The following is a 25,603-nucleotide window of genomic DNA, read 5'->3' as shown; positions in this document are numbered from 1 at the left end:
GAAGGCCACCCACCTGAGGAAAGGACTGACCTACGCAGTGGAGGTTCAACTGACTGTGGTGGCCAGGTGGCTAGACCACTTGGAGGCCTGGAATGGCAAAACTACATTTGGATCCGCTCCAGATATGGTCATAGAATTGGACGCACACCTTTTGGATTTGGGTGCCCGATTTGGAAATATTACCATAGGAGAACATTGGTCAGAACAAGAGCGAGAGTTAAACGTCAACAGCCTTTCACTGCTGGTGGGTATTTTGCTATGAAATGCCTGACGAGAAACAGGGTCTCATGCTCCATTCTGCTGAAGATTGACTGTTAGACCTGTCAGTCGTAGGGTGGTCTTCCCCAAACGTTTTGTCTTACTTCTCCTGTTTTTGCTGAGTTTGTTTTTGTTGGCCTTACAACTCTGCAAACTTTACCACTGCTAACTAACGTTAAAGTACTTGTGCTCTCTCCTTTACACATGGTGAAATTGGCTTACACCCAATTAGCACATTTCATTTATTTGTAAGTCCCTAGTAAAGTGGTACTAGAAGTACTCAGGGCCTGCACATTAAATGCTCCCAGTGGGCCAGCAGCACTCTTTGTGTCACCCACCTAAGTAGTCCCTTAAACATATCTCAGGCGTGTCATTGCAGCCAGTGTGTGCAGTTGTAAACTGCTATTCCGACTTAGCTAAAGGAACCTTTTGCAAGGTCTAACGTTTTTCATATATATGTCACCTCTAGGGTAGTCCCTAAACAGCCTATAGGCCAGTTGTTAGTGTATTTAAAAAGTAGGACATGTGTTTTTAAGTTTATATGTCCTAGTGTTGAAAAACCACTACATTCATTGTTCACTACTGTAAGGCCTGTCTCTCCAATTTGATACCATTGGGTTACCTTATTACATTTAATAAGAGATAACTTTTGATGGGGAGAAGGTAGGAATGCCATGTTTACACTCACATGAATTGTAGCTTAAACCCCCCCTTTAATGATAAAGTCAGATTTTAAGTCACAATTCTGAAAAGGCCACTTTGAATTGGGAGCAGGTAGTGAAGTCAAGATTGGTCTCTAAAGAATTGTACTTTAAACCCCTCTTTCACAGCAAGGCTGGATTTTAAGTCACAATTCTGAAAATGCCACTGTTAGAAAGTTAAAGACACACAATTGATGGACGGAATGCAAAACAAATCAAAACATTCACCCCCAGTCAAGAGATCTGTGTTAAATCCATCATTCTTTTGCTCACTATGCCACCCCACTTTAGACCTGGCCATATGCAAATCAGTCTTCACCCTCTGCCTCATGGGAACAGTCCAGTCCGAACTGCCAAGCCATGTCCTACCTGGACCAGAAAAAAGCATCCTAGGCCAGAATAGCTTGAATCCAGTGGCACAGTGAGCCTATAAGAGAGTTGGCTTTGTCTTGCCCTAACCATTTGTTGCCTGCAGCTTGCATCCTGGGTCACATGACTAGGTGTAGCTGGCAGTTGGTCTTTGTGTATTACTTCCAGACAGTAAGACAACAGGGGGGGGGGGGTAGGTGTTGGCAGGATAGGCCGTCTCTGACTAGATGGAGGGCAGAGCTGTCACCTACCACACTTGCACAGCACAAAGACTCTGCCTCAGCACACTCACAAAAGGATTTCACACTAGCCTTTTATGCTCCTAGGCACGCTGGGGCCAGGGCAGGGAGGCAGGACATTCCAGACACCTCTGTAGGGAGAGGACTCTGGAAGTTTCTCACACTTCAAAGTGGGTATCAAGTATAAATAGTGGTATCTCAGGCCCAACTGTTCAGGTCACTCCTGGTCCTGTAGACACTGCTATGAAGAAGGACTGCCCAGCTGTGAAGTCTGCCATGCTGCCCAAACTCTGCACTGCTGACTGAAGGATACTTTGCTGCCCAAGGCCTGCTGTTGCTGCACCAGGACACTTCTGCTGCTGTGAGATGCCCTGCTGACTCCAGCCTGCCTTTATGGATCAGAACTCCAGGTAATCACCATGGGTTAGTCGGCTAGCTGCCTGCTAAAGCCACAGGAACATAACATAACATAACAGGCTTCTCAACAGCAGCGCATCTACATGCATCTCGACGCAGCTGCCATCGACTCCGGCCCAGCATGATGCAGCTCATCTTTGAAGCCAGTGCATCTCAATACATGTTCTCGCAAGGTCCAACGGTTTCTTCGATGCAGCCCAACAAGTGTTCCCAGCCCAGTGCAACGCATCCCATTCTCTGCGCCAATGTACCACTGCACAAATCTGCAAGCCCCACCAGCTTCCTCGACAATGCAGGACCTCATCTTGCAGCTCTTCGTCAACAGTGAACTGCTCTCCTGCTGCGCAACGTATCTCAACATTGGACAGCACATCACAGCTCCTCGTCAACGGTTCCGTGACGTAGCCCCATGCAGCTCGACCCCAGGACTTCACAACTCAACACTCAGGCCCCAAGGTACTTTTCAGCGACTAAACTCAGTCCAGTATCTGGCCCACGCTCCATTGTGGTCAGCCTGAACTTGTGACTTGGACCCGGACTACCGCAACCAGATAACCGTGGTTGGCACTTATTGGTTCTTAGCGCTTGATTCCTTCAAAACCTCTAAAACTGCATATCTCTGGTTCTACCAACTGGATTGTTGTTGCTTTAGTATCAAATCATGTATTACATTTTACTCTATTGTTCTAAATTGGTGTGGTAATTTTCTTGTGTTGTGTTTTCACTTCATTACTGTTTATGTACTGCAAACATACATTACACATTGCCTCTAAGTTAAGCCTGGCTGCTTTTGTGCCAAGCTACCAGAGACTTAAGCACAGGTTAATTTGGGGGTTACTTGGGATTCTCACTGACAAGAATTATGGATGCTGCTTCAGTAAGGGTTCACCCCCCTCAACCAGCAACCCAATTTCTCACATGGACAATGTGTCAATGGTCTGGTATATAGATTGTCTTGGGTGGATGAGATCAAGAGCTCTGGCAAAATTTACGTTACAGGAAACTTCAATCTGGTAGAAGATTGGAATTCCAGAAAACTAAAGGGTTTCTGCAGTAAAACTCGTCACATCAGAGATCTTCCAGCTTTATATGCAGTGTATATGAAGCCATAAAAGAACGGACTCTTCCTTCACGGATAAAGATTGCTTCCTATGCCGGTGTTGTAACAGTCTTCTAAATCAACATCAACTCAGCCTTTAACATTACTGAACAAGTAGCTACTGACTTTGGCTCAATATCAGGATACAAACTAAATACTACCAAAAGACAGATCATTCTGGCAGGGGAGATATAGTCTGACAAACCTAGGGTAACACAGTTTTTGAAATTTATAGGCATCACACTTTCTGTAAGTATGGAACAAAGTTATGAACATAATTATGCAACTCTTTTTAGTCAGACTAAGATATACAATTGGATAAATGGAAATACCTAACCATCTTATAAGCTATTCCTATTAATTTGATCAAAATGACTATAGTATCAAACTTTTGATGTTATGTGCACTTCCATAATATGTTTAAAAAAACTGTAAGAAACAAGGCACCCTGATCTTACATTTTCTATGACCCCTCATAGATCACTTAGATTCAAACCTCTTCCTGTAAGTAGAGTGAATCATCATTACCTGACTGGAGGCTTTTTCTCTGGACTAGCATGGATGAGGCTGAGATGTATTTATTCTGTAAGTTCTCCATCACAACACCAGACCAACATTCTAATCAAAGGCAAAAGCAGGGACACACTTTGCAAAATTGGTGACTAAAAATGCTTCAACAAGGTCAGGCTTAAGACCCTTGAAAATATGGGCAAATATTTGGAGCAAAATAAATCAATTCTTAACTTTTCTGGAACTTCACTCACACACTGCCTCATATGAAATTTCGGACTTAACCGCTATATTCCACAATAAATACCTCTTAGAATTCTATACATCTTTTTCAGGGCCATCTACAGAAATCCTTTCATCAATGGCAAGGGCAGTTTGGTTTACACAAACAGGATTTTTAAAATATTTACTAATTAGACCCAGGTCACAGGTGGGGTGGCACGTAGCCAGAAGACAAAGTGTGAACAGGAAACCCCAGATCAATCCTACAGATAGGTGCAATGACACTTCAATGGTCTAGGGAGATTGGCTCCAATAAAGCACACATGGCCAGAGGGGTGCACACGTTTTCAAAACACCATAAAGTCAGATGTCATATGAAGCTAGGAACACATAGCCAATCAGAACACAGCACACACAGTATACAAAGTGATCACATGCTTTCCAATCCGGACATCTGGACACATTACCCACTGGCCGCATTGTGTCCACGCATGGTCGAGGCCAACGGGACTCCTCATCACATACATTAATTTATGACTCTAAAGACAACGGTTCACATTCCTTACCAAAACAAGCATTGGCATAGCAAATAGGTCTCGCCTTTGGGACCTTATAAGTGTTTAGCTATGCAACAGTTGCATAACTAAATACTTATAAGGTCCCAAAAGCGAGACCTATTGGCAATGCAAAGCGGCCGTGCGGCCGCGAGAATGAAAGTAATCGCGGTAAAGCGCCGCGCGCGCGCCCGCGCACATGCACTGTAGCTCTATGCTGGCCTGGTAGCACTTTTTGGAGCCCTCTCAATAAGTCTCGCCAGACCAGCGCATGCGCTGGGTCAGGCGAGACCTAAAAAGGATCACCGGACCTATTTTATTGCATTCAAATAACTGTATAAAAACCCATGTTAGACCGCTTGTAAATTGAGACAGTTCTCCCACCCTATGCCTGCGACTGAGCTCCCAGCCGCATTGTTTAATTAAACAAACTGTTTCTGTTTTGCCAAACCCCTCTTGTCTCTTGTTTTTTCAAGGTATTTCATGTTCAAGCAACACAATTGGCATAACCAGATTACATTTTGTTCTTAGCAAGCTGAAAAAATCACGTTTGATATTTATCCAAAGCTTGATGACTTTTGGTCAACAATTTTCCAGAAATTAAGTCCAATATTGTAGTTGTAGGTTAACAAAGACCCATACAAAATCGTAGTAGGTCTAAACATACACAATTTCGTTTTGAATGCTACGAATACTGCACGCTTATATCAAGCTGCTATTGCATGAGGCACTTTTACTAAATGTAATCCTTGCTGGAAACATTTTATTGTGTATTAAAATTTGTCATAAGAACCATAACCGGCATCCATCCCCTAGACTTTTTACCCTTTTCTTGCTTCTATCTTGATAAACTATGAATGCAACTGCTTTATTCGAGTGCATAATTATTTCTGCTGTTTGTAAAGCCTCTTCTGATGTTGTCTGTTGCTTCATTAAAGAAATACTATATAATGATCTGCAAATCTCTGACTGAGAGAATTAAATGCCTAACTTTATTTGTTCCCTTTGTAGTACCACAGAGGTAAGGATTTTTTACTTTCACTTTTACATTTTCCAATCAAACTTTTTTAAACACATTTGGTTAAAGATGGTTATTTTCATGATCGAATTTCAGGGTAAACAATATACCCGCATGTGCAAGACTTCCCCCTGTTGGAAGCACAGGTCTCACTATGAGGCAACCCACAAATGCCAGTAAGTAGTATTTGCTGAGTGGCAGGTTTCTAGGAGATAGACACATTTTGGGAGATTCTGGGAAAACAACTCTAGGGAGGGTCCAGCTCCAACCTAGTTTGACAATGTGAGAGACCTAAATTGACATACACCCAATTGCACGAGTATGTCCAATTTTGCAAATACAAACAACACTACGTAAAATGTCACAATGACAATACCACAGAGCATCATATTTCTTTCACTGTATTAACTGTAATGAGATGAAACAGCCATAATGAGTTCTAATTGAAACAGGTCAACCTCATGTTCTCCAGTACAGAACAACTAATGTTTCAATCAATGCGTACATCTTTTATGAGTTAAAACATTTCAACGTTTCATCCGATAATAAATATGAAATTTTGATGCCAAAAATGAATATGGTGAATTACATGTTTTCAGGAAATATGTCTTGCTTTTTCAGATTTTAGAATGCTATGTTCTGAATTTAGATTCAGTTGTTTCTCTCCAGCTAGTCTACAAAATGGCTGAGTAATATTCATAACTGTCATGTTTGCAGATTTTGCTCGAAATCCTTTCCTTTTTAATATTAATTCACGTAAACCGCCACTCAGCAACAAATCTCCAGCCCTGATCTGCTTAAATCAGCAAACCACAAGCTAGCAGATGACCCCTTTGTTTGGCTATGCCTATGTTTGAACTCAAATGTGATTAGAATGACAAATTACATATTTAAATAGCAATTTGTATTTTTTACAGGAGGTCCCAAAGGCATGTTGGATCCTAGGTATTGCTTTACAGTATATTTTCTACCTATTGCGCAACATTCCTAATATCCTGCAAGCTACAAATACTTTGTTTTCTGCAAAGATCAATGTTTTCTAAATCTATATAAGAGTATATTATATGTGGTGGTTGTAAAGGCCCATAGTGATACAAATAAGGTAACTCTCAGGAGCACTTTTCTTGTTGAATGTGTGTCCTTGCCTCAGATGCTAGACCACTTTGCTATCCTAGGGTAGCACTAACAACGATATCGCTGAGATTACAGTGAGACAAAAATCCTAAAAAACGTATTCTTTCTGTTAGCCTTTGAACTCAAAAATTCTAGAGGAGACCCCTTTCAGTGATACACAGAAGGAGTAGCTTTCTATTATTCTGTATTCCAGGTAAACCAATCGATGATCAGAGGTCTGAGAAACGTGCTGTGGAATTTCTAAACATCTAGGGTGATCGTTTAGACTTTGAAAAGAATTGCGTAGAGGTTTAAAAAGTATAAACAACTATATCAAGTGAGATTTTCTGGCTTGTGAATGGGCAAAGGAGTAGCGGCTCAAGCAAATTACGGTGATATCTTAGGTCTCAAAATAGCATTTTACTTACTGATTAATCTATAAGAGATCTGTCATGAAGCACACTATTACAAAATGCACAAGTCCTAAATAATTATACAAAGTACCCAGAAGTAGGATTAAAACGTTTGGAGGTAAACAGAAAGTAAAAAATGAAGCAACAACTCAACGCTCCTTTTAGAAAACCCAATTATGGCAATTGAGACCAGAAGGTAGCCATAATCCTCTGTTCATACATTCAACATGTAAGCATTGGCCACCCCATCACTGCAGGCCTATCCCTATGCGGAAGGAGTTCCTGGTAGCAGCAATGAAAGGTAGGCAGGAAATACACTGTATTCTGTAACTGTCCAGTGGCCACACCATGCATAGGAAAGAACGCTAAGTCGCTGTCAGGTTAGAGATATGCACACTTGCATATTGCCAGTCACTGGTGCAGTATGCAGCCCACACGACTTATCACCATCCACTTGTCACCACTAATGTTTTATAACACTGCTGCAGACATGAGGCTTGCTGTGCTGTGTGAGGGGAAGAAGCTAAGCTGCAGCAGATGTACCTGTTTGGAAGCATGGGCTACACTGGTACTGGGCAGGGGCGTCACCAGTCAGTCAGACCAAAATGAGCCAAACACACATCAGCAGGCACAGGTCATTTCTCAATCCAGGGTGCAGTGTCTACCATGGGTGTTGGAGTGCCAGTACTACAGGCAATGGCTTATGGCTTTCTCCTGCCTTGGAGTAGTTACTCATAGGCTGAGTGAGTGAGACTGACCTGTCTCAACAAGGTATGTGGTTGACTGATCCTCAGTTTACTTTAACTAACTGCCTCACAATCATCAATATAGCACTCAATACAAACTTGCTGTGCAGACTATCAATGCAATCATGCGAAACTTTCCTATCAATTAAAAATGAGTGTCGGTGCTCAGGCCTGGCCACCTCCAGCCCAAATTATGCAATGGACTCAGTTCGGTCTGGACTGTTCCCATGAGGCACAGGGTCAAGTCTGATTTGCATATGGCTGGGTTTGAACTGAGGTGGCGAAGTGAGCTAAAGAACGATGATGGATTCAACCCAGATCTGTGACTGGGGGTGAGTGTGAGTGTCTTAAAAGTTTCAGTGCTCTGTCCATCATCTCCGTGTGTTTGTTTCGCATTATTAAGTATGCAGGCAGAGATATCATACTACACCAGGCTCAACTTCAGGCTGCACTACTACTTGAGTGTGAAAATCAGCTTATACCCAGACTATACACTCCGCGTACAAGAGCAGAGGAGTTCATACTTGACTGTCAAACAAAAGCTAAAGGCCATGCAGCTGACATACATGCTCATGTTCCCGGCCAAGCTCAAAGTCATAAACGACGGCAAGGGCCATGTGTTTTTAACAAGCCACAAGCATTATGGGACTGCCTGGAAATACGAAACCCACAACAACAGCGAAACCCTGCGGATAACCATTCAAGGGACACAAGGAGACACGAGGAGAAATTGCCACCCTCTAAGAGACGGAGCAGATCCAGATGATGATCATGGCAGAGGCTGCGTACCCAGAGAGGAGATAGTATAGACGGCTCATTACAATACCACAGATCAGATGGGGAGACAAGTGGAAGCAAGAGATGGGCTGCCGCTGTCTTCGACATCAGGCATAGCCCTCCACATGTTGTGGACCACACCACATGTTAACTTATATATTCTTTTGTTCCGGTAACTAAATTGATGACTCTAATGGGAAAGGGGGGTTAAACAGACCTGCAGGCTGACTGATGCCTCGCCGTAAGTACCCTGTAACGGTATACTAGAAAGCATGGTTGGATGAGTAACACATTGCTAATTATCCTATCATCGGGTTCACAACCTCGCGAAGACCACACACCCCATGGGACACTCACACACCCAATTGGGGAATGGGTGCCATATGTTTCATGATTAGAAGTGTAGGGGGGAGTTAGGGAACCCTTTGGTTTAGTTAGCACAAGTCCCTGTTCACACACCAAATCAAGGGCCACAGACTCCTTCCAACCCGCTCCAATACTACCATGATCCACCATGACAGCTGCACACGACTCATTTTGGATCCTCTTGTGGAACGTCAACAAATTGAATAATATAACCAAACGGGAAACCATCTTCCAATACCGGAAACGCCACTCACCATCACTAGCCCTGCTGTAGGAGACTCAGATGTTGAGCAAACAGGGCACCTTCCTCACTCAGATGGGAACACTAGAATCTACTAAACTGGTTGCATGACTGCCTCTAGGAGAATAGTCAATTTCCTCCACAAGCAATTTACACTGCAGGTTACAGCAGCACATAAAAAGAGCCTAGGTGGATACGCAGTGGTGGAGGGAGGAATGGACGATAAACACTGGACCTTCGCGTCCATCTACCCACCCCCTGCACACTACTGGAAGGTACAATTCAGGCACACACGTGGGTGCTGCTGCTGTCCCCCCCAAGAGAACAGTGGTATGGGGAGGCTTCAATGCAGTCATTAAACCTACTGTAGACACAAACAGCGCTCGCCTTCACAAATCCTCAGCCCTGAGTGCCAGGGCTAGTTCCACAGCCCTTACTGATATATGGCGACTTATCTTGTCATTTTACTTGTGGTTTAGTTATTCTTACTTTCTTTTTACAATGCTGATGCTGCTGAAGTATTTTTGTAATCTCACTTTGTAAGGTCATGCCCTGATAATCATAGGACGATGATTTATGTATTTTCATTGTTATGAAATTTTTGCACACATATCACAAACTGTACAGACTACTGTGTACTCTTAAACTGACATTTGAATGGTTTTTATCAGGTATCTTTTAATTTCCTGTTTACTAGTACTGTTTCTGTATGCTTTGAGCTCTTGATTGATTGATATTGCAACTATTCCACCCCATCATCAAACAATATATGTTTTACTCACACCCACACAGTTCCTTCTCCAGAATTGATTACTCTTTCCTGCACATAGCAGACACCACTACGGTGGTGAAAGTAAAAATCATGCCACATGCATTGACAGATCATGCACCCCTGCTGCTCACTCTAGGACTACCCAAGTCTCGGCAGCCAGAACCCTGGTGCTTAAATGCCTGGTGGCTGTGGGACTCCACCTTTGACGACTTCCACAGACAGCAGATTACTGACTACAACGACCTCAATGACGATTCTGTAGACTCCCAGGCAATACTCTGGGAGGCACTGAAGACGGTTTTAAATGGCAAGTGATCTCATTCCAAACAGCGGCTAAGCAACAGAAATACCGAAACATCGCTGAGCTTTAGAGTGCAATACAAGATAAGAGAGTGCCGACCCCGGGGTAGAGCAGGCACGGCACAACATCGAACTGCTGAGACTGTCAGTCCTGCAAAAGCTGATGGACTCTGCAGCTTTTTCCTAAAATGATGCTTCCTGGGCTGATGGGCGAGGTGAGGGGGATGTAGGGCAGTAGAAGTACTACTGGCCTGGTCGCTACTGGCCTAGTGCTGGCCAAGAGAGAGATAGCCCCGCCATTGGAAGGTCGAGCAAGCCCCCACTATTAGGGCATCGACCAACGGCATGGAGTACTGCGCTAGGGCAGAGGAATATGCTTTTAAATCTCTTTTGCTGCCCTCAAAAACATAGTAAGGTCTGGGGAGCATAGACATCCTTTTCCACGAATGCCAATATGTAATCACACAGTAACTGTTGTATTCTGTAAATACCTGTCACAAGAAGGGCGGTAGTTTGGGTGCACCAAGAATGATATGACTTGTTTGCCTATTGTGAACATCAACCATGTTGCAAAATCAATAAAAAGTGTTGGGAAAAAATCCTGCAATGTTTTGCAGCAAGTCTTGAGCACTGTACATGAAAAAAAGAGTGTGGATGCAAACAGCATACCTTGCTTAGGGAATGTAAATACCATTAAAGGTCCTAACAACAACAAGTATAAAACAGAGTGCTTGCTGCTTGCGAGTACTACAAAGGTAGGAACTTTTCATCTTTCTGGGAAAGGTTATTCTGAAGAGAAGTACAATACTTCCAGGTAAAGCAGCGAATTATCTTAGTGGCCCTTTCTCTACTACCTGTTTTTAAGTGTTTGGAGTAGAAGTTATAGTAGAACAAATAGGGCTTGGAGGATCATTTGAAACTGCTTCTTTATGTCACTTCTGCTGGTGTATCCCCATTTCTCGAGGAGGAAATTAAATGAACTGAACGAAATGTAAATTTCCGACTAGTATGGGTGTTGGAAAACGAGGCAGCATCTGTGAGGCCTGCACAAATAACATGACTACATTTGTCCTTCACTGGGAACCAAACACCCAATTGCAGCGCCTGACTCTCAGAGGGTAGCGTTGCAGAGCAGTCTGAGGCTTGCTCAAGGGAGGTGGTGTGGGCTAGTAATCGCCATTTGCAGGTGCGCAAAAATAACACTCAATAATTGATTGTCCAGTCTGTACTTTGCTTCATGAAAGTAAGAGTACATTTATTAAACACACACACTTCTCAATACTATGCTCCGATTTACAAATATACATAAGCTGTTGGAATTACTTTGTGACATTGCATAACATCTCCACCCCTCCTGCAGGGGGGGTGGGGTCCAGTACCACCACTCCCATGTATGCACATCATTTTGCCCCTAATGCAGGTAGTTGAACATAACCTGGAGTGTGGGCCCTGCACACTGGCACCATCCCAGTGGCGACCCACCCCATTACCTCAACAAGCATTAAAAATGGGTACACCTGCCTTGGTGACACATGAACCTGACTGAGCATCTCCTACTGACCATAAAGTATGCACCTCTATATCTTAAGGGCTAGCAGTCTGGGGTCTTCACCTAAGCGCAGCAGCAAGAATCCATGTTTACGCACACTTTGGAATGACAGTACTCATCACCTTGGTTGATCATTTGAATGCATTGCAATTACAGCCCCTAAAGGCATCACAGATGAAATCCCAGGATTACGCATATACAGCCAGACACCCTAGCAGGACTGCCTGGCAACATAACCCCACTTGGCTTATGACATCTCCTTACACCTGTGACTTACAGCCCCTTCAAAAGAAGTACTCCTGGCAACTACACTTCTCCTGCAGTGCGCCTTTTCACTTTAAAAGGAATCACAGGTAAAAGCATGGGATTACGTAAGTACAGCCAGACCCCCTAGCAGGAAGGTCCAGCAACATAACTCCATTTAGCTTAGCATTACCTTACACAGATACTTCACTTTACACATGTGACTTTCAGTCCATCTAAAAAGAAATAACCAGGTTAAATGCATTTCTGGTGCAATTACACCTCTCCACCTCCAGGGGATGCCCTGCTCCAGGCATCCCTAAATCAGCCCTTCACTCCTTGATGCACTTCTTCATTCACCTTCCGCTGTAGAACAAAAGTTCCAGCCTAGAAAGTGTTAAATGCCTGCTGAGCCCTTGAGGGGTTATTCTTTCCAAGTCCCCATGCGACTTAGGGTGGAACTCTTTTTCGTGCTGGGGGGGGAGACTGCGCTTCTCCAGCAGCTCCCCCAGCACCTTTGCACACATGGTGGTGACCCCGTCCTCCTGGGGCCACAACGAGCAGAGAAACAGCTGATTTCCCCTGAAGGCCGGTCCGGACCTGCAGGGCATTATGGGTCGATTCTCTCCTCTTCATGAATAATCGATGAGCTGCTCTCCCGCTGTGTCGGTGGCGCTGGCGGCTTCGCACCATCTTCCCGCTTCGGCGGGGGGCCCGGTCCCACCCGGACCCCCAGGTGATGGTAGGCCGCTCGGGGAGCCCACCCTCGGTCGCTCTTTCGGGTTTCTGGGGCCCGGTCCCACCCGGGCCCCTCGCATGCCTCCGTGATGGAGGGCAGCCCCAGGAGCCCAACCCCGGCTGCCCCCGCCGGCTCCCCGCCCGGCCAGCACCCTCGCGTGCTGCCGCGGGAGCCGGCACGACTCTTCTCGACTGCCCGCTCCTGCGGGCAGACACGCAGCGTCCGCTCTGGAGCAGTTCTTCGGGGGGGGGGGGGTGCGACGGCACTTCCCCCACCTCCTACACACTTGGGGCCCGGGGATGGGGTCCCGGGCCCCCGAACATCTTCAGGAGGGGCGCGACGGTGCTCCCCCTCCTTCTACATCGGCGGGGGCCAGGGTGGGCTCCTGGCGTCCCACCTAGGACCACCTTCACGGGGAGCACGACGGCGCTCCCCGTCTTCATTTTTCGTCGGGGGCCAGGGTGGGCTCTTGGCACTCCGCGGGTACCTTCACGGGGTGCGTGACAGCGCACCCCAACTTTCCTTCCTTGGGGGGCAGCCCCCGGGACCTGACCCACCCCGGGGCAGTTTCAAGACCGGCGGCGGAGCCCCACGTGCTTCGTCGTCGGTCCCATCAAAGGTCAAAGGTCACGTACCTTCTGGGGGGCAAATCTCAGCCCCCAGGGGTCCGATCTTCTCCATTTTCGCATCTTCTTGCTCCTGGTGGCGCCCCTCAGCCACTGGGAGCACTCTCCTTCGCCCTCCGGGTCTCCAAGAGGGTGGATTCAGCAGGGAGCTGTCTTCACTGTCTCCTCCTTGGCCACTCTTCTCCCTGCGCAGAGGCCCCTGCTTCTGCGCACCGGTCCTGGGCTCTTCTTCTGGTGCTGATAGGGTCCTGGGGGAAGGCAGGGGGTCTCTCCTTCCAACTGCCCATTGCGCCAGGCTCCAGCACCTTCGGCCTCAGCAGACCACACCCTAGAGAGAGCTTCTCTTCCTGTGCAAGCACTTTTTAAAAGTTGAGTAGGGGGCTGGCAGGAAGTCTCTGTTGGTCCTATCAAACAGCGACACATCACTTCCTTGCCCCTGCTCCCTCCTTCTAGTCCAGCCTCTGGGCTTGTTTAAAATGGCGTCGTACAGGGTCTCTGGCCACATGTCTCTGAAGCCCTTCCCCCCATGCTGCCTTCCCTCCTTGGTGCAGCCTGGTGCCTGGCACCCAGTGACAGCTGCTAATGGATGAGCCTGTAGCCCCAACCATCTTCTTTTCGTGGAGACGAGGCCCTAGCTTGTGGAAGAAAGGTTATCAATCCATCCAGCTGAGGTCAGCCCTCAGCCTGGGTCTGGTCATGGCTGGCTCAGAGAAATATGACAGTTCTGGATGACCCAAAAGCAGTACAAATATGACTTTGGACTCTGCAGAATACTTCTTTCCACCTCAGCTACAGTGGACTTTAGTGCGTTTCTGGAATCTGTAGGCCTTGTGGAAGTCACTCTAGCCATGGGCCCCACATCCCCATAGGGGAATAATGAAGTGAAAACACAGTAAAACACACTGACTTTCCCTGGCATGTTTCTTTCCAGTGTATAAAGTCTATTCCATGTCACCACCCAATACTGCATAAGTCCTGCCACACCATTCACTTTGTAGCTGCTCCTGGACTACGCACGCTAGGAATCTCCCCTGTGCAGCCCATACACATGTGCACACGCATGTACACATGTGTCTGCATGTAACCAGCCCGGTGTCCCTTACTCCAGCTGCTGCACAGTGGCCTGGTCAAGCCAGGGGGACACCAGTAAACCCATGCAGTCTCTTACATCCTTAGTTCACTGTGGGTGAGTCCCAACTTATGAGGCTCCCCCACAGTAAAAGCTCAACAATTAGGTGCTCAAAAAGCAAAAACTCCAGGCGGCCCATAGTGTCAGAACCACCTTCTAACAATGGGTCAAAGGTTAGACTTGAATTTATCAGCTACCATTCTTGTCACCTGTGACACTGATTCCTCGGGAGATGTAGAGTACACTTTGTGATCCTACAGCAAACAAACGTAATTAAATCTTAAAGTGAGAGGCTAAAACATGGATGAAAAGTGCAGGTTTTCTGCTCCAAATACTCTGCATATACGGGGGAGGGAGGGGGTGGGGTTTATGTGGTTAACAGTAGGAGTTCCCTTTGTGCCAGTAGCACAACAGATTGATAATGAACGACGACATGTCTATGTGGCAGGTTTCCTTGATGGTAATAAAATACATATTCTTGGTTTATTCAGCCCCAATGCAGGACCCCAATTGCCGGGATCTGCAAAAGCCTGGATGATTAGCTGTGCTTTACAAATCCTGACTGATTGATTGAATGCTGGACAAGTAATGCTCTTGGACACTATCTCCACTTTCCTTGCGACAATTCCTTATGAACCATTTTAAGTTCTAGGAGATTTTAACTGAGTCTTAGATGCCGAAATCAACAGATCATATCCCCCACTGCCCAGGGCACCGGCCCAGAAAACTGTAGAACATTTAGCAGATTCCGTACCAAGTTGGAGACTAATGGAAAATTGGAGGGCAGTACACGCCACATCAAAAGTATACAATAATTATTGATATGTGCATTCATTACACATATCTGAGTTAGTGCAATGGGCAGAGCATCTATCAAAGACTGTGTTGGATCATAATCTCCTACTACTGATGATACAGTGTATACCAACATGGCATTCACACCCCTCACACTTACACAACACAGTTGACACACAACTGCTGAAGAAATAACTCATTTATTTGACATAAAAATAGGCTCCACTGGACATAATTTATTAAATGGGAGGCCTTTAAGGTCTTCATAAGGAGCATTTGTATAAATATTTCAACAGGTACTTAGGCAATCCTACACAATCAATTGCAGTCTTTTGAGACTGAGCAACGGCAACTAGAGAGGACTCATCTAGTGCAACATTTGACAACGCTGTTCTTCTTTAAATAAAAAAAAAGGCCTACATGTGGCATTGAGTACTAGGTTAGGCTCCCGTGATTAAAAACAATATATAGCCCTGAAACATTCAGAAGGAGACAAATAAGGAAGATTTTCTAAAATCATACACCCACACTCAATTATTACAGCGATCAGACATCAGGCAAGACAAGTGGCCATATACTAAACACACAATTAAATATTAACCAAGCGTTTACTCCGTTATTATAAGCAATTATATACCTTCAATACAGGCTTAAGTTACACTGCACAAAAAAATTATTCAAAGAGTGGTACTCTGCCCCGCTTGATACCTGATCAAACTGAAGACCTAGAGGTGCCACTTTCCCTAGTGGAAATCCTGCTGTGTCCTGCCTTTCGAGTTTTTACAGAGCTTACCAGTCTGCGATAAAGCAATACCTATAAGAAAAGTAGTTGGCCATTCATGAGAAAAGTGTATTCACCAAACTATCAAAGAAGTGATTATTATTATGCTACTGAAGCTTAATACGACCAATTAGATTAATCATCTTTTCACCCCTTGTTGATATTAAAGTTGGATAATAACATTTTGAGAAAAAAAATATCGATTCCATCATACAGTTCTCCTGCAACGTATCCATTTGAATCCAAATGAATTTGTCCAGAAAAGAAATACAGTAACTCTTTAATGCCAGACCAGATACCCAGTGACAGGGCATATGCAACGTGATTTCCATAACTAGGGAAAGAGCATTCAATACCCCTGATTGGATTTTCTTTTTTCCTGGCCCTGAGCCGGTTTGGATTTGGTGAAAAGATCCTCTGGTGGATCAAACTCTCTATGCCATCCCCACAGCAAGAAGTAAAACTGGGAGAATGATACCACACCAGATGCAAATAGAACGAGGAACCCAACAAGGTTGACCCCACTAGCACTTTTGTTGTTCTCTTTTCCACTGGAGCCGTTGTCAACTCATATGCAACGAGCAGGGAGTACAATGGACTAGTATACAGGGTGGCATTCATACCTTTTCGCTTTAAGCAGATGATGTATTGTTGATATTGTTGAACCTTCAGGATCTCAGTACGGGTGTCCTGATGGCTCTGCGAAAGCTAGAAAAAATTGGTGGGATTTCTGGGCTAACATTAAATAAAAACAGTATGTATTTTTCTCATAACAGACCTTGGTGTGCAAATCCTCACTTCACTATTTACTAATGGCCTTGATTTAGTTACACATACAATGAAATATTTAGGAATTACGGTCCATAGGAAACAAGCACTGAGAGTCTCAGGCAACTTAGACAAAGCTTTGGCATCCAAAAGAGAGTCAAAGACCTTCTAAAAAAACTGCTATTGCTGCCCAAGGCAAAGTAGCCTTATCAAAAATGATCCTTTTAACACACATGCTAAGTATTTTTTCATTCATACCCACAGGATGGTTCTTCCGAGCCCTAAACAGTGCAAAGGGAACAGATTTAGGAAAATGTGTAGACATAGGGTAGCACTATCCAAATTATAACTTCAATGCGTTGTAGCCTGGTTGACAACAACTTAGATCCCAGATATGCGACGTGACATCCATGTTAATAGGAGGAAAATACCCAGCTCTCAGGACACCCTGACTGCTGTCAGTGGCCAAGTACTGCAAGCATAGATATCTGCAAAAAACAGTGGCGTAACAAAAGTTTAAGGGCCCCCCTGCTCCGGATTTTATCTGGAGCGCTCAGACCTGAGCGCTGTGCTGAGCGCTGGGAGGCCCCCCCCGCACCGTGGGGAATGCGGGGGCCTGTGTTACGCCCCTGGCAAGAAACTAAACAGCAGGCTGTATATCCACTTTAATTGCCATAGTAGTCCCTAAAGGATTTTAATCAAACTAAATAAAGTTATGCATTTGGTGATATGGAACGCTGCTAAAATCCCTCGGCTGGGATGGCTTCACAGTTCTGGGAATTTTCTGTCCTTTACAAAACTGGGACGAAAAAATAACATCAATTGGCCGTTTTCTGATTTATGATAGATGTATATTGGGCCAAACTCAAGAACCCAAAATAGATCGACCAATAAAGATGCTGTTGACTTGTGGAGGGGATTGTCGCAGGATCATCAATTTATACAAATCTCGGATATCTAAACAATGTAGAGATCTAAACAGCCTTAAGGGTTGTTGGAAAAAAGACCCAGAAATATTCATCATTGACACAGTGGTAGCATCTATCAGATACACTAGCATGCTCCAGGAATGCTCGAATAAATTCGTACACTTTAACTATTTGTACTGCACTTACCTCACCCCATTTAAATTACACAATATGCTTCCCGCAGTCACAAGTGCCTCTCATAGATGTTCCGAACCAGAAGCAACATTCTAACTAATGGAAGGTCTGTGAATAAGAATATTCAGTGGAAAGATAACAAAATTCGTAACAAACTGACAGACCAGCGCCTGGTCCCGTTCATTAGATTTATCTTTGTGTCAGTCCCATGAACATGCGATCACCGTGGCATGAGGCGCTTACTAAAACATCAGATACACAGATTCTGTCTATTAGCTCAATTTACAAACCTCACTGAGATATAAAAATACTTGACCAATTTACCTTGTGTGCTCTGGGAGTGAGTGCCTGTAAATGCATTAACTTTGGGATTACTTTTTATTTAGATGTTGTTGTTTTTTTTAAAGCTAAGGACCCTTTACGTACAAGTCAGTGAATGAAGGCCTGTCTTTAATAGCAGGTTCCATACTATTCCCGAAGTACTTTGAAAATTACAGATTTTATATTAGATTTTATATTTTCTGACATTATCCAATGTTTCAAGATTGGAGTTACAAACAGCCAAATCACAAGCCACTAATTCTTAGTAACAACAATCGAGGTGTTGTTCAGTCAACAAGAATGACCCCTGCTTAAGGTCCGCACACTTCTGAAGAAGGCACACAAGTCAAACCGCTCATGCGCAGAAGGGTATTCAGAAGATGCGCAGCATACCACCCCATTTGCCATCTAATAATCTCTCTCCTTAATTTACAGTTGTGTTTTCTTTTTTTCTTATTCTCTCGTGGAGCAGAACACACTGCAATCGTACAGCTCTGTTTACACTAACTTAATTATACCACGCTCACAGGTGAAGCTTTGGGGACTCTGCATCAGAGCTAATAAAAACCAAACAAAGAACAATTCTTTGGCCTCTAATTAGAAATATTAGGGGAAAGCACAGTAGCCACTAAATTGGCGACGAGGGTAAGCAGCCATTACAAATCACGAGCAATCAATCACCTTTGATCAAAAAGAGCCAGAGGTCAGCCACGGGCCCTGTTCACAGCATGCCCTGGAAGTCCCGGGTTCGTGACCTTTGCACTCTATGACCAGACCTACTTAGTTTATATCCTTTTATGATTGTTCATTACATTAGGTCAGCATCGGCTTTCTGCGGCTAAGGAGGATCTACACTTATGACAATTGAGCGTAACACGATTATGATTTTGCCGATAGGGCTCCGCAGGACACCACTGGTAAGAGGACACGTGATAGTCACATTAAACTTTAGACTCACTTAGAGACAATGGGATATTGATCACTTATCATAAGGCACAATGAGGAAAGCATAAGTAGGCCTGACATTAAGAATACAAAAGCAGTTACTTATCTCGCGCTGCCTCAGTCGCATAATAGCCCAATTCCTTTCAGAACGAATATCCCCAAAATGCATTTTGTGTCACGGAAATATATTGAAATGCGAGCTAAGCACGAGAGCGCACTTTCATTAATTACCAGGGCGATATGCTGAGGTAGAGAGAATAATACAAGGTTGAAGTCGATTATCCTCGGCATAGTGTTTGTGTTTTTTACTCAATAATAAAGAAATGATACTTTGGGCGTCAGATTCTCGCACTGACAGACTGAGATGCATTAAAAGGGATGAAATACTGTCACAAGAGCGCTGGCAAAATAATATAATCGGTTTAACTGCGTGGCTCGTGTATTCTGTACAACTATCTTTGTACAAATCAGCCCCAAAGGGGAATGTGTAACAGTAATGCTGCATTAATTCCACTTCCTAAAGGAACACACTGCAGTATATAGGATCTGCATACTGCTCCCTTAGCCTAGGATGGCATCTTGACAAGGGGCTTACACTCCAGCAGCTTACACAACTTTAGGCAGCAATGCGGCGCGCTTTAGGATATACATGGACTCTGAGTGAGTCTATTAAAAGACAAGGCCGCTTATTAACCAAATATGTTGTGATAGGTCAGTGCCGAGGTTAAACAGAAAACAGCAATTGAACCGTTCCCCTAAATAAAGCTCGAGGGTGCAATATTCCAATCGCTTCATTCAATAAAAATGCTTTTAAAATGGTACTCTGGTGATTGGGAAACATTGGCATCATCAGTCACCCTAACTGCGGGAAGGTTCAATAAGCTGAATAATGAACCATTTGCATTATTTTCCTTGGGCCCCAGTGATTTGCAAACACTGCGTCAATAGAGCTCTTTAGAAGATGCTGATTGAGACCCCCAGGTCTGGCTTTCACCTTCTTAATCTTCCTCCCCATTAATACCAATGCGCTAATAATCTTACCAAGTAACAAGCCACCTTTCCGAATATTCTTCACAGCCTGTGAGCAGTGTACAGCCATACCGATGTGGTCGGTGTTTAACAAACGCTTTTACTACCCACAAACACACGTACTCGCAAATTTACAATCTCTTGATCGATATTAAGAGGGATCCAAGTTAGGAGATATTTCAGCCAGGGTTCTCCTGGCGAGCTCTCAAAAGGGAATGATCACTCCTGGATGACTGGAAGCACAATTCTGTACAGTGGACTTCACCAGTGTTCGCATATCTAGCTCGGGGTCATCAACCAGATCAATTTATGACTCCGCTTGTAAAGTATGTTAAACTTAAGGCAGTTAAAGAACTATTTAAATTACTCTGGAAGAAAAAACGAAGCCTGGCTTCCTATTCCAAGGGTTTATTCATTTTCAAAATGTTAAGGACTGAGGAGGACTTACTCACACGAAATGATGATAGTGAACCACTAGATTTCAGCATCATGTTTGATTCGCTTTCATTTGAGCAGGATTTATAAAGCGCACCAAATGCCCAAGGGTGTCAAGGCGCTATCGTCGCAGAGGTGAGGACCTGCCCCCATGGAGTGAAACCAGCAGAAAAGTAAGGGCTATCCTATAGCATGGAAAGCCAGGGCTTAAGGCCTTTCTAAAGGGGTAGTGAGCTCCAATCCTGGTCAGAAAGATTGGCAGCGAGTTCCAAAGTCTTGCACCCGTGACCGAGAAGGCTCTGCCTCCCCATTTCTACTTTTGAAATCTGGACACTTTCACCAGGTTAAGGTCGGCTGAGGGATGTTCTTCTCCTCACTGACTATTGCTGTCAGCGATCTCCCTCTTGACCTGTAGGTGTGCCCCCACCAAAGAGCTACTAAAGAAGATACACTGCCATAGGCACGCCTCCTCTTCAAGTTGCAGAATCATCTATGCACAGGGGATCACACCAAGCACCAAAGCAAAGCCCAGCATCAGACTGTCTGAAGAAGAACATAGCAAGGAACAGCAGTGGTTCAACACAACTTGTGAATTAAGCATTTATCTCTTCCACATGAAAATTCTATGTCCACCAAGACCTTTAAAACAAACTGATGAAAGGTCTTGGTGGACACAGTTTCTTTTTAAGTGTTTCACTTGAGTTTGTCTTAACAAAGGTCAGTCCACGGAAATTTGAAATCTTATTTTACCAGTAAAAATATCTTGACATCAGCACCAAATGATAAAGATAAAAATAACACTGCGTACACCAGTAAACTTATGTTGATCAAGCATAGGTAGCCACGAAATGCACAGTGTCCTCATAAGATATATAGTACAATTGAATGCTTCTTCAACTACATAGAAAGTTTGTAGATTTATATAGCGCGGCTTATCACACACAGCTTATCACCCGTGAGGGTATCCAGGCGCTGTCCATGGGCACAGGGAGATTACATGATTTGCCCAGAATCACAGTATGTTGCGCGACACTGAGACTCGTACCCGATCCCCAGCTCCCGAGTTGGCAGCTCTGGCCGCTGCATCACATACTCACCTATATGAATATATGAATAACCACAGTTATTTAAGAGAAAATTAACCCTGGGGTTCCTTCAACCCAGAGGGAACTTCCCATCAATAACCTGATTGCCCTCAAAACCATTTTTCTCACAAATGTGTCCACAGAAACAGTGCAAAATACCTTAAACATAAAATACAACATTACATGCCTGGATGCTCACTGTACTCATCCAATCAAAGTGCGCTTTACATTCCTTAACAGGATGCATCTTAAAAGGATAAACATTGCAGTCCAAAGACCGTAGGCAGCTAAACCCTTCTCTATTTGTACTTGCATTTAGACAAACCAAGAGTGATACAAAAAACACTCTTGAAATTCACCTTTTTCAAGTCCTTGTAAACCCACTCTTCAATTCAAGACTCGTCATGCCTTTTAGTTTACATGCTATACATATTTCACTATTTAGTCATACATGTAGCACCACATGCTGTGTCTTTCAGATAAAACAATTGTATTTCCGGTAAAAGTGAGCATATACCGTATGACACATGCGCATTAAAGAATGTGCTCAAAAGGAACATGTGGTGATCGGATGCCAAGGCCATTATCTCTAGGCCACACGTTTACAACAGTATGACGTAAGGTCTAATAGTTCCCACTTTACCAAACGTTATCTACTGCAGCTCAAGTACAGTAAGTGTTGGACTGGCATTTCCGGCAGTCTAACACTGCCAGATGGGCTTGATCAGAAGGACCCTTGTGAGGGCGGTTTCGTGGGCCGGGACCACAAAATACAGGCCACACACCTGACAGTGCACCTCACTTGTATACTTATTGTTGCCAATACTTTCAGTGTGTTTACAGTGAGGCTTTGCTCTGTGCGAGCAGTATTTGTCTCTCAATTCAAGATATTGTTTTTTGGAGTATGATTCCGCATCCTATGGAGTGCTTGCATTGAGATAGATGAGTGAATATTGTATATCTGGAAAGTACACTAAACCCACACACATTAAATTCGTTATCTCAGAGACACACTGTTTAGATACGCATTTGTTTGTTTTAGATTTTCGCTGCTGCAGGCTTCCTCAGGACTCAAAATGCAAGCAAGTTCTACTGGCTTTGCCAATGCATATTGTTCACCGTAATTGGGCATTTTCGCAGAAGAGCTTCGTGTTCAAACAATACAGACAGGCCTCATTCTTACAGGTACTCTAGCCATGTAAGCCTCCTCAGCACCCTTGGATCTACCCACTACTACGCTTTTATTATTACCTAAAGAAAGATACCTTCAAATCTACCCTCTCTTTGCACTTCCAGCCGAGAAAGGGGTAAGCCTTTGCTCTCAAGTTGCACGGGCATGAGTGTCTTTTCTTATGAGTAGGTCTTGTCACTAGATTTACCAGTCTCTTGGTTGAGTCAAAGAAAAAAAAGTTACATGCTAGTACCAACAGCAGACTCTTTAATTAGTGTTTGTGTAATAATTTTAGAATGAAAGATAACAAGACAATACCATTCAGCCAGGACAAAAACCTTGATCTAAAAGGATATAATTATTCACAAAGAAATTAAACACCAAGGAAAGAAAACTCTTAATAAGATGAAAACCGAAGCTTTTAAGATGCCAAGCTGCAGAATTAACACTGGTGCTATAAAACATGGCCTCCCTCACATTCTGCAATTCAGTAGTCAAATAGTTACCCCCATGGAGTAAAAGGTCATTAACATTTTATCTTCCACAGCGGCTTCACTGTTGAGGTTAGCCACTAGGGTACTGGTTAGTATTAACTGTGACAGTATTGTAATGCAGAAATCACTCCAAAATGAGGTAACAACTACAGCAATGATGTGCACAAGACATGACTTGCACACCTGACCAAATACATCAACGAGGCATTCAATGCTGGTCAAACAACTGTTAGTTAATATGTGTTGAACAGTAAGAGGAGACTTACCTCATCGGGACTAGAAGCCTGGTATGTGCGATTTTCATCACAGAAGTCCTGGTCCACCTCAGCATACTCTGTCTCCGCATTAGCTCCAGCTCGCGATTCGTACACCGGGGTCACATTATGGCATAAAGCCAGAGCTTTCACCGCCTCATGGATACGACTGTTGACAGTCTTGCGGACTTTAGGCACTGACGCCTGAACTTTTCTCGAGGGTGTTGAACTTGTATTGGTGCCACTTGCTTGAGGCTGAGTCTAAAGGCAAAAGGTAAACCAGACAGGAAAATAACAGTTGGTCTGCCAAAAAACAACAGTTATTTTTACAAATCATTTGAGGTGCTTCGCTGACTACATTTCTGCCTGTGATAGTCAGTTTTGTTGAAGTAACAAGAGCTTTCCCTGGGAGTCAGTGCAAATGGCTGACAACCGGACCTTTGTGCTTCCTCTTCAGCAGTGCTTTAAATGAAAATACAGAAGTGCAGGTACTCACTCTTTAGAGGACCTGCTTGCTCTTGGAAAGGGCCTGCACTCTCCCATTAAAATGTACTGCAGCAGCGCTGAAAAGCGCCAATACTCTCCCTTTCAAATTAAAGAAGTGCAGGTACTCAGTACAGGACAGTACCGGCCCAATTAAAGCACTTCTCGTCAGGGTACCTCACACTCGGTGGGCTGTCTAATTATATGTAGCCAATGGAACAAGGCCTCAGTCAGCCCAACACTGAGCACCTTACAACAAGCAAGAATTTATACTGAAATATGTTATCAAATGTTCCTAAATGATGCTTGTGAGAAGAGGAGTTTCAGAAAATCTCAATGTATAAGTGGGTATGTGAAATAATTTATTCATACAGATACTGCAAAAAGAAACGGTGGATGATTAAAAGCCCTCACCGTTTTGTTTCCAGCATTATGGCTTCTCTGAAATAAACAAAATGTGACCTTTTTCTCTATAATTTTTTTTTTGATTTAGCTGCCTTACATCTCACCACCCCTATTTGCTGCCTACTGCGGTCTTGGCAAGCCTCGAGACGCTAACCATATGATCGCTGCACAAGGAGGGAGAAAAAATCGCTAATCTTGAGTCATATAAAAAAAAAATCATGTTGTTCCTGAAACAACCATCAATTTAACACCATAGTGCGTGTGTGGGGCTCCAGTCAAGCTCAGCTGTCTCTGACAGAATTTATCTCCTCCAGTGAAGCAGATTATTTTGATTATTAACCTCCTACTTGGGGAGAGGCCTTTTAGGGCAGGATGTGAAATGACAACCTCCTCGGATCCCACCAGGGCCATCAAACACTTTTCTGTTAACTTCGGAGCAACTTCACAGCAGCCCCCTTTTGAAACCAAGCCTCTTGTGTTTTTGACGGGGTGTACCGAGCCACTGAACCGTGAACATTCTGCCCATCAAATTACAGTGTTGTCTAATAAAGGGTTTAACTTTTCGGCTCATCTGGCAGGCTTTTCAACTCTCGCTCCCAACCGCTGCATCTGTATTCTGCCAGCGCCGAGGCCATTATTGCCGCAGATAAATTAAGCCGATTTACTCCTTTTGAATTATGTTATGTTTATTGATGCCTGTATAATTTAATTTCACACAAATTCCATTAAAGATTATGCCCTCTGTCATGAAATGCTTCCAGTGGGGAAATATAATCAGGTTATAATAGATCTGCGCGGTGCATTACAGTTGGCCCACTAGTCTATTGTCATCTTTCTAATAAAACCGCACACAAACAAGGGATACATTCAATTGTCACATGAGAACGACGGTCTAAATGGCCAACAAAACAGACGTTTTTATTATCACGGATTAAAAATAAGATCGAGAGTGCCTTTATTTTCAAAATGACAGAGAGATCCAATGTTGCCGCAATGTGTGCATGCTTCGGCCATTTTAGGTTGTTGCTGCTTGGGAGCTGGGCGATAGGAATTTAATTTCGGGCATTCCAACGGAGCTCGACAGCACAAATCTTTTTGGGAACATCTAACCCAATCTTATTAATTGTATTTGG

General features: G+C 44.1%; 1 protein-coding gene across 2 annotated transcripts in view; it reads right to left on the bottom strand.

Annotated features, from left to right (window-relative positions):
* Positions 1-25,603, bottom strand: part of ATP9B (ATPase phospholipid transporting 9B) — a 2,296,170-nt gene that overhangs the window by 450,305 nt on the left and 1,820,262 nt on the right. For both annotated transcript variants that reach the window (XM_085605931.1, XM_085605930.1), the window contains exon 15: positions 23,595-23,843. In XM_085605931.1, the coding sequence (XP_085462057.1) occupies positions 23,595-23,843 (249 nt within the window). The remainder of the gene's footprint in view (positions 1-23,594; positions 23,844-25,603) is intronic.

Source organism: Triturus cristatus, chromosome 5_1, assembly GCF_964204655.1.
Source record: "Triturus cristatus chromosome 5_1, aTriCri1.1, whole genome shotgun sequence".
In the NCBI taxonomy this organism is placed as follows: Eukaryota; Metazoa; Chordata; class Amphibia; order Caudata; family Salamandridae; genus Triturus; species Triturus cristatus.
This window is presented reverse-complemented; position numbering and strand designations above follow the sequence as displayed.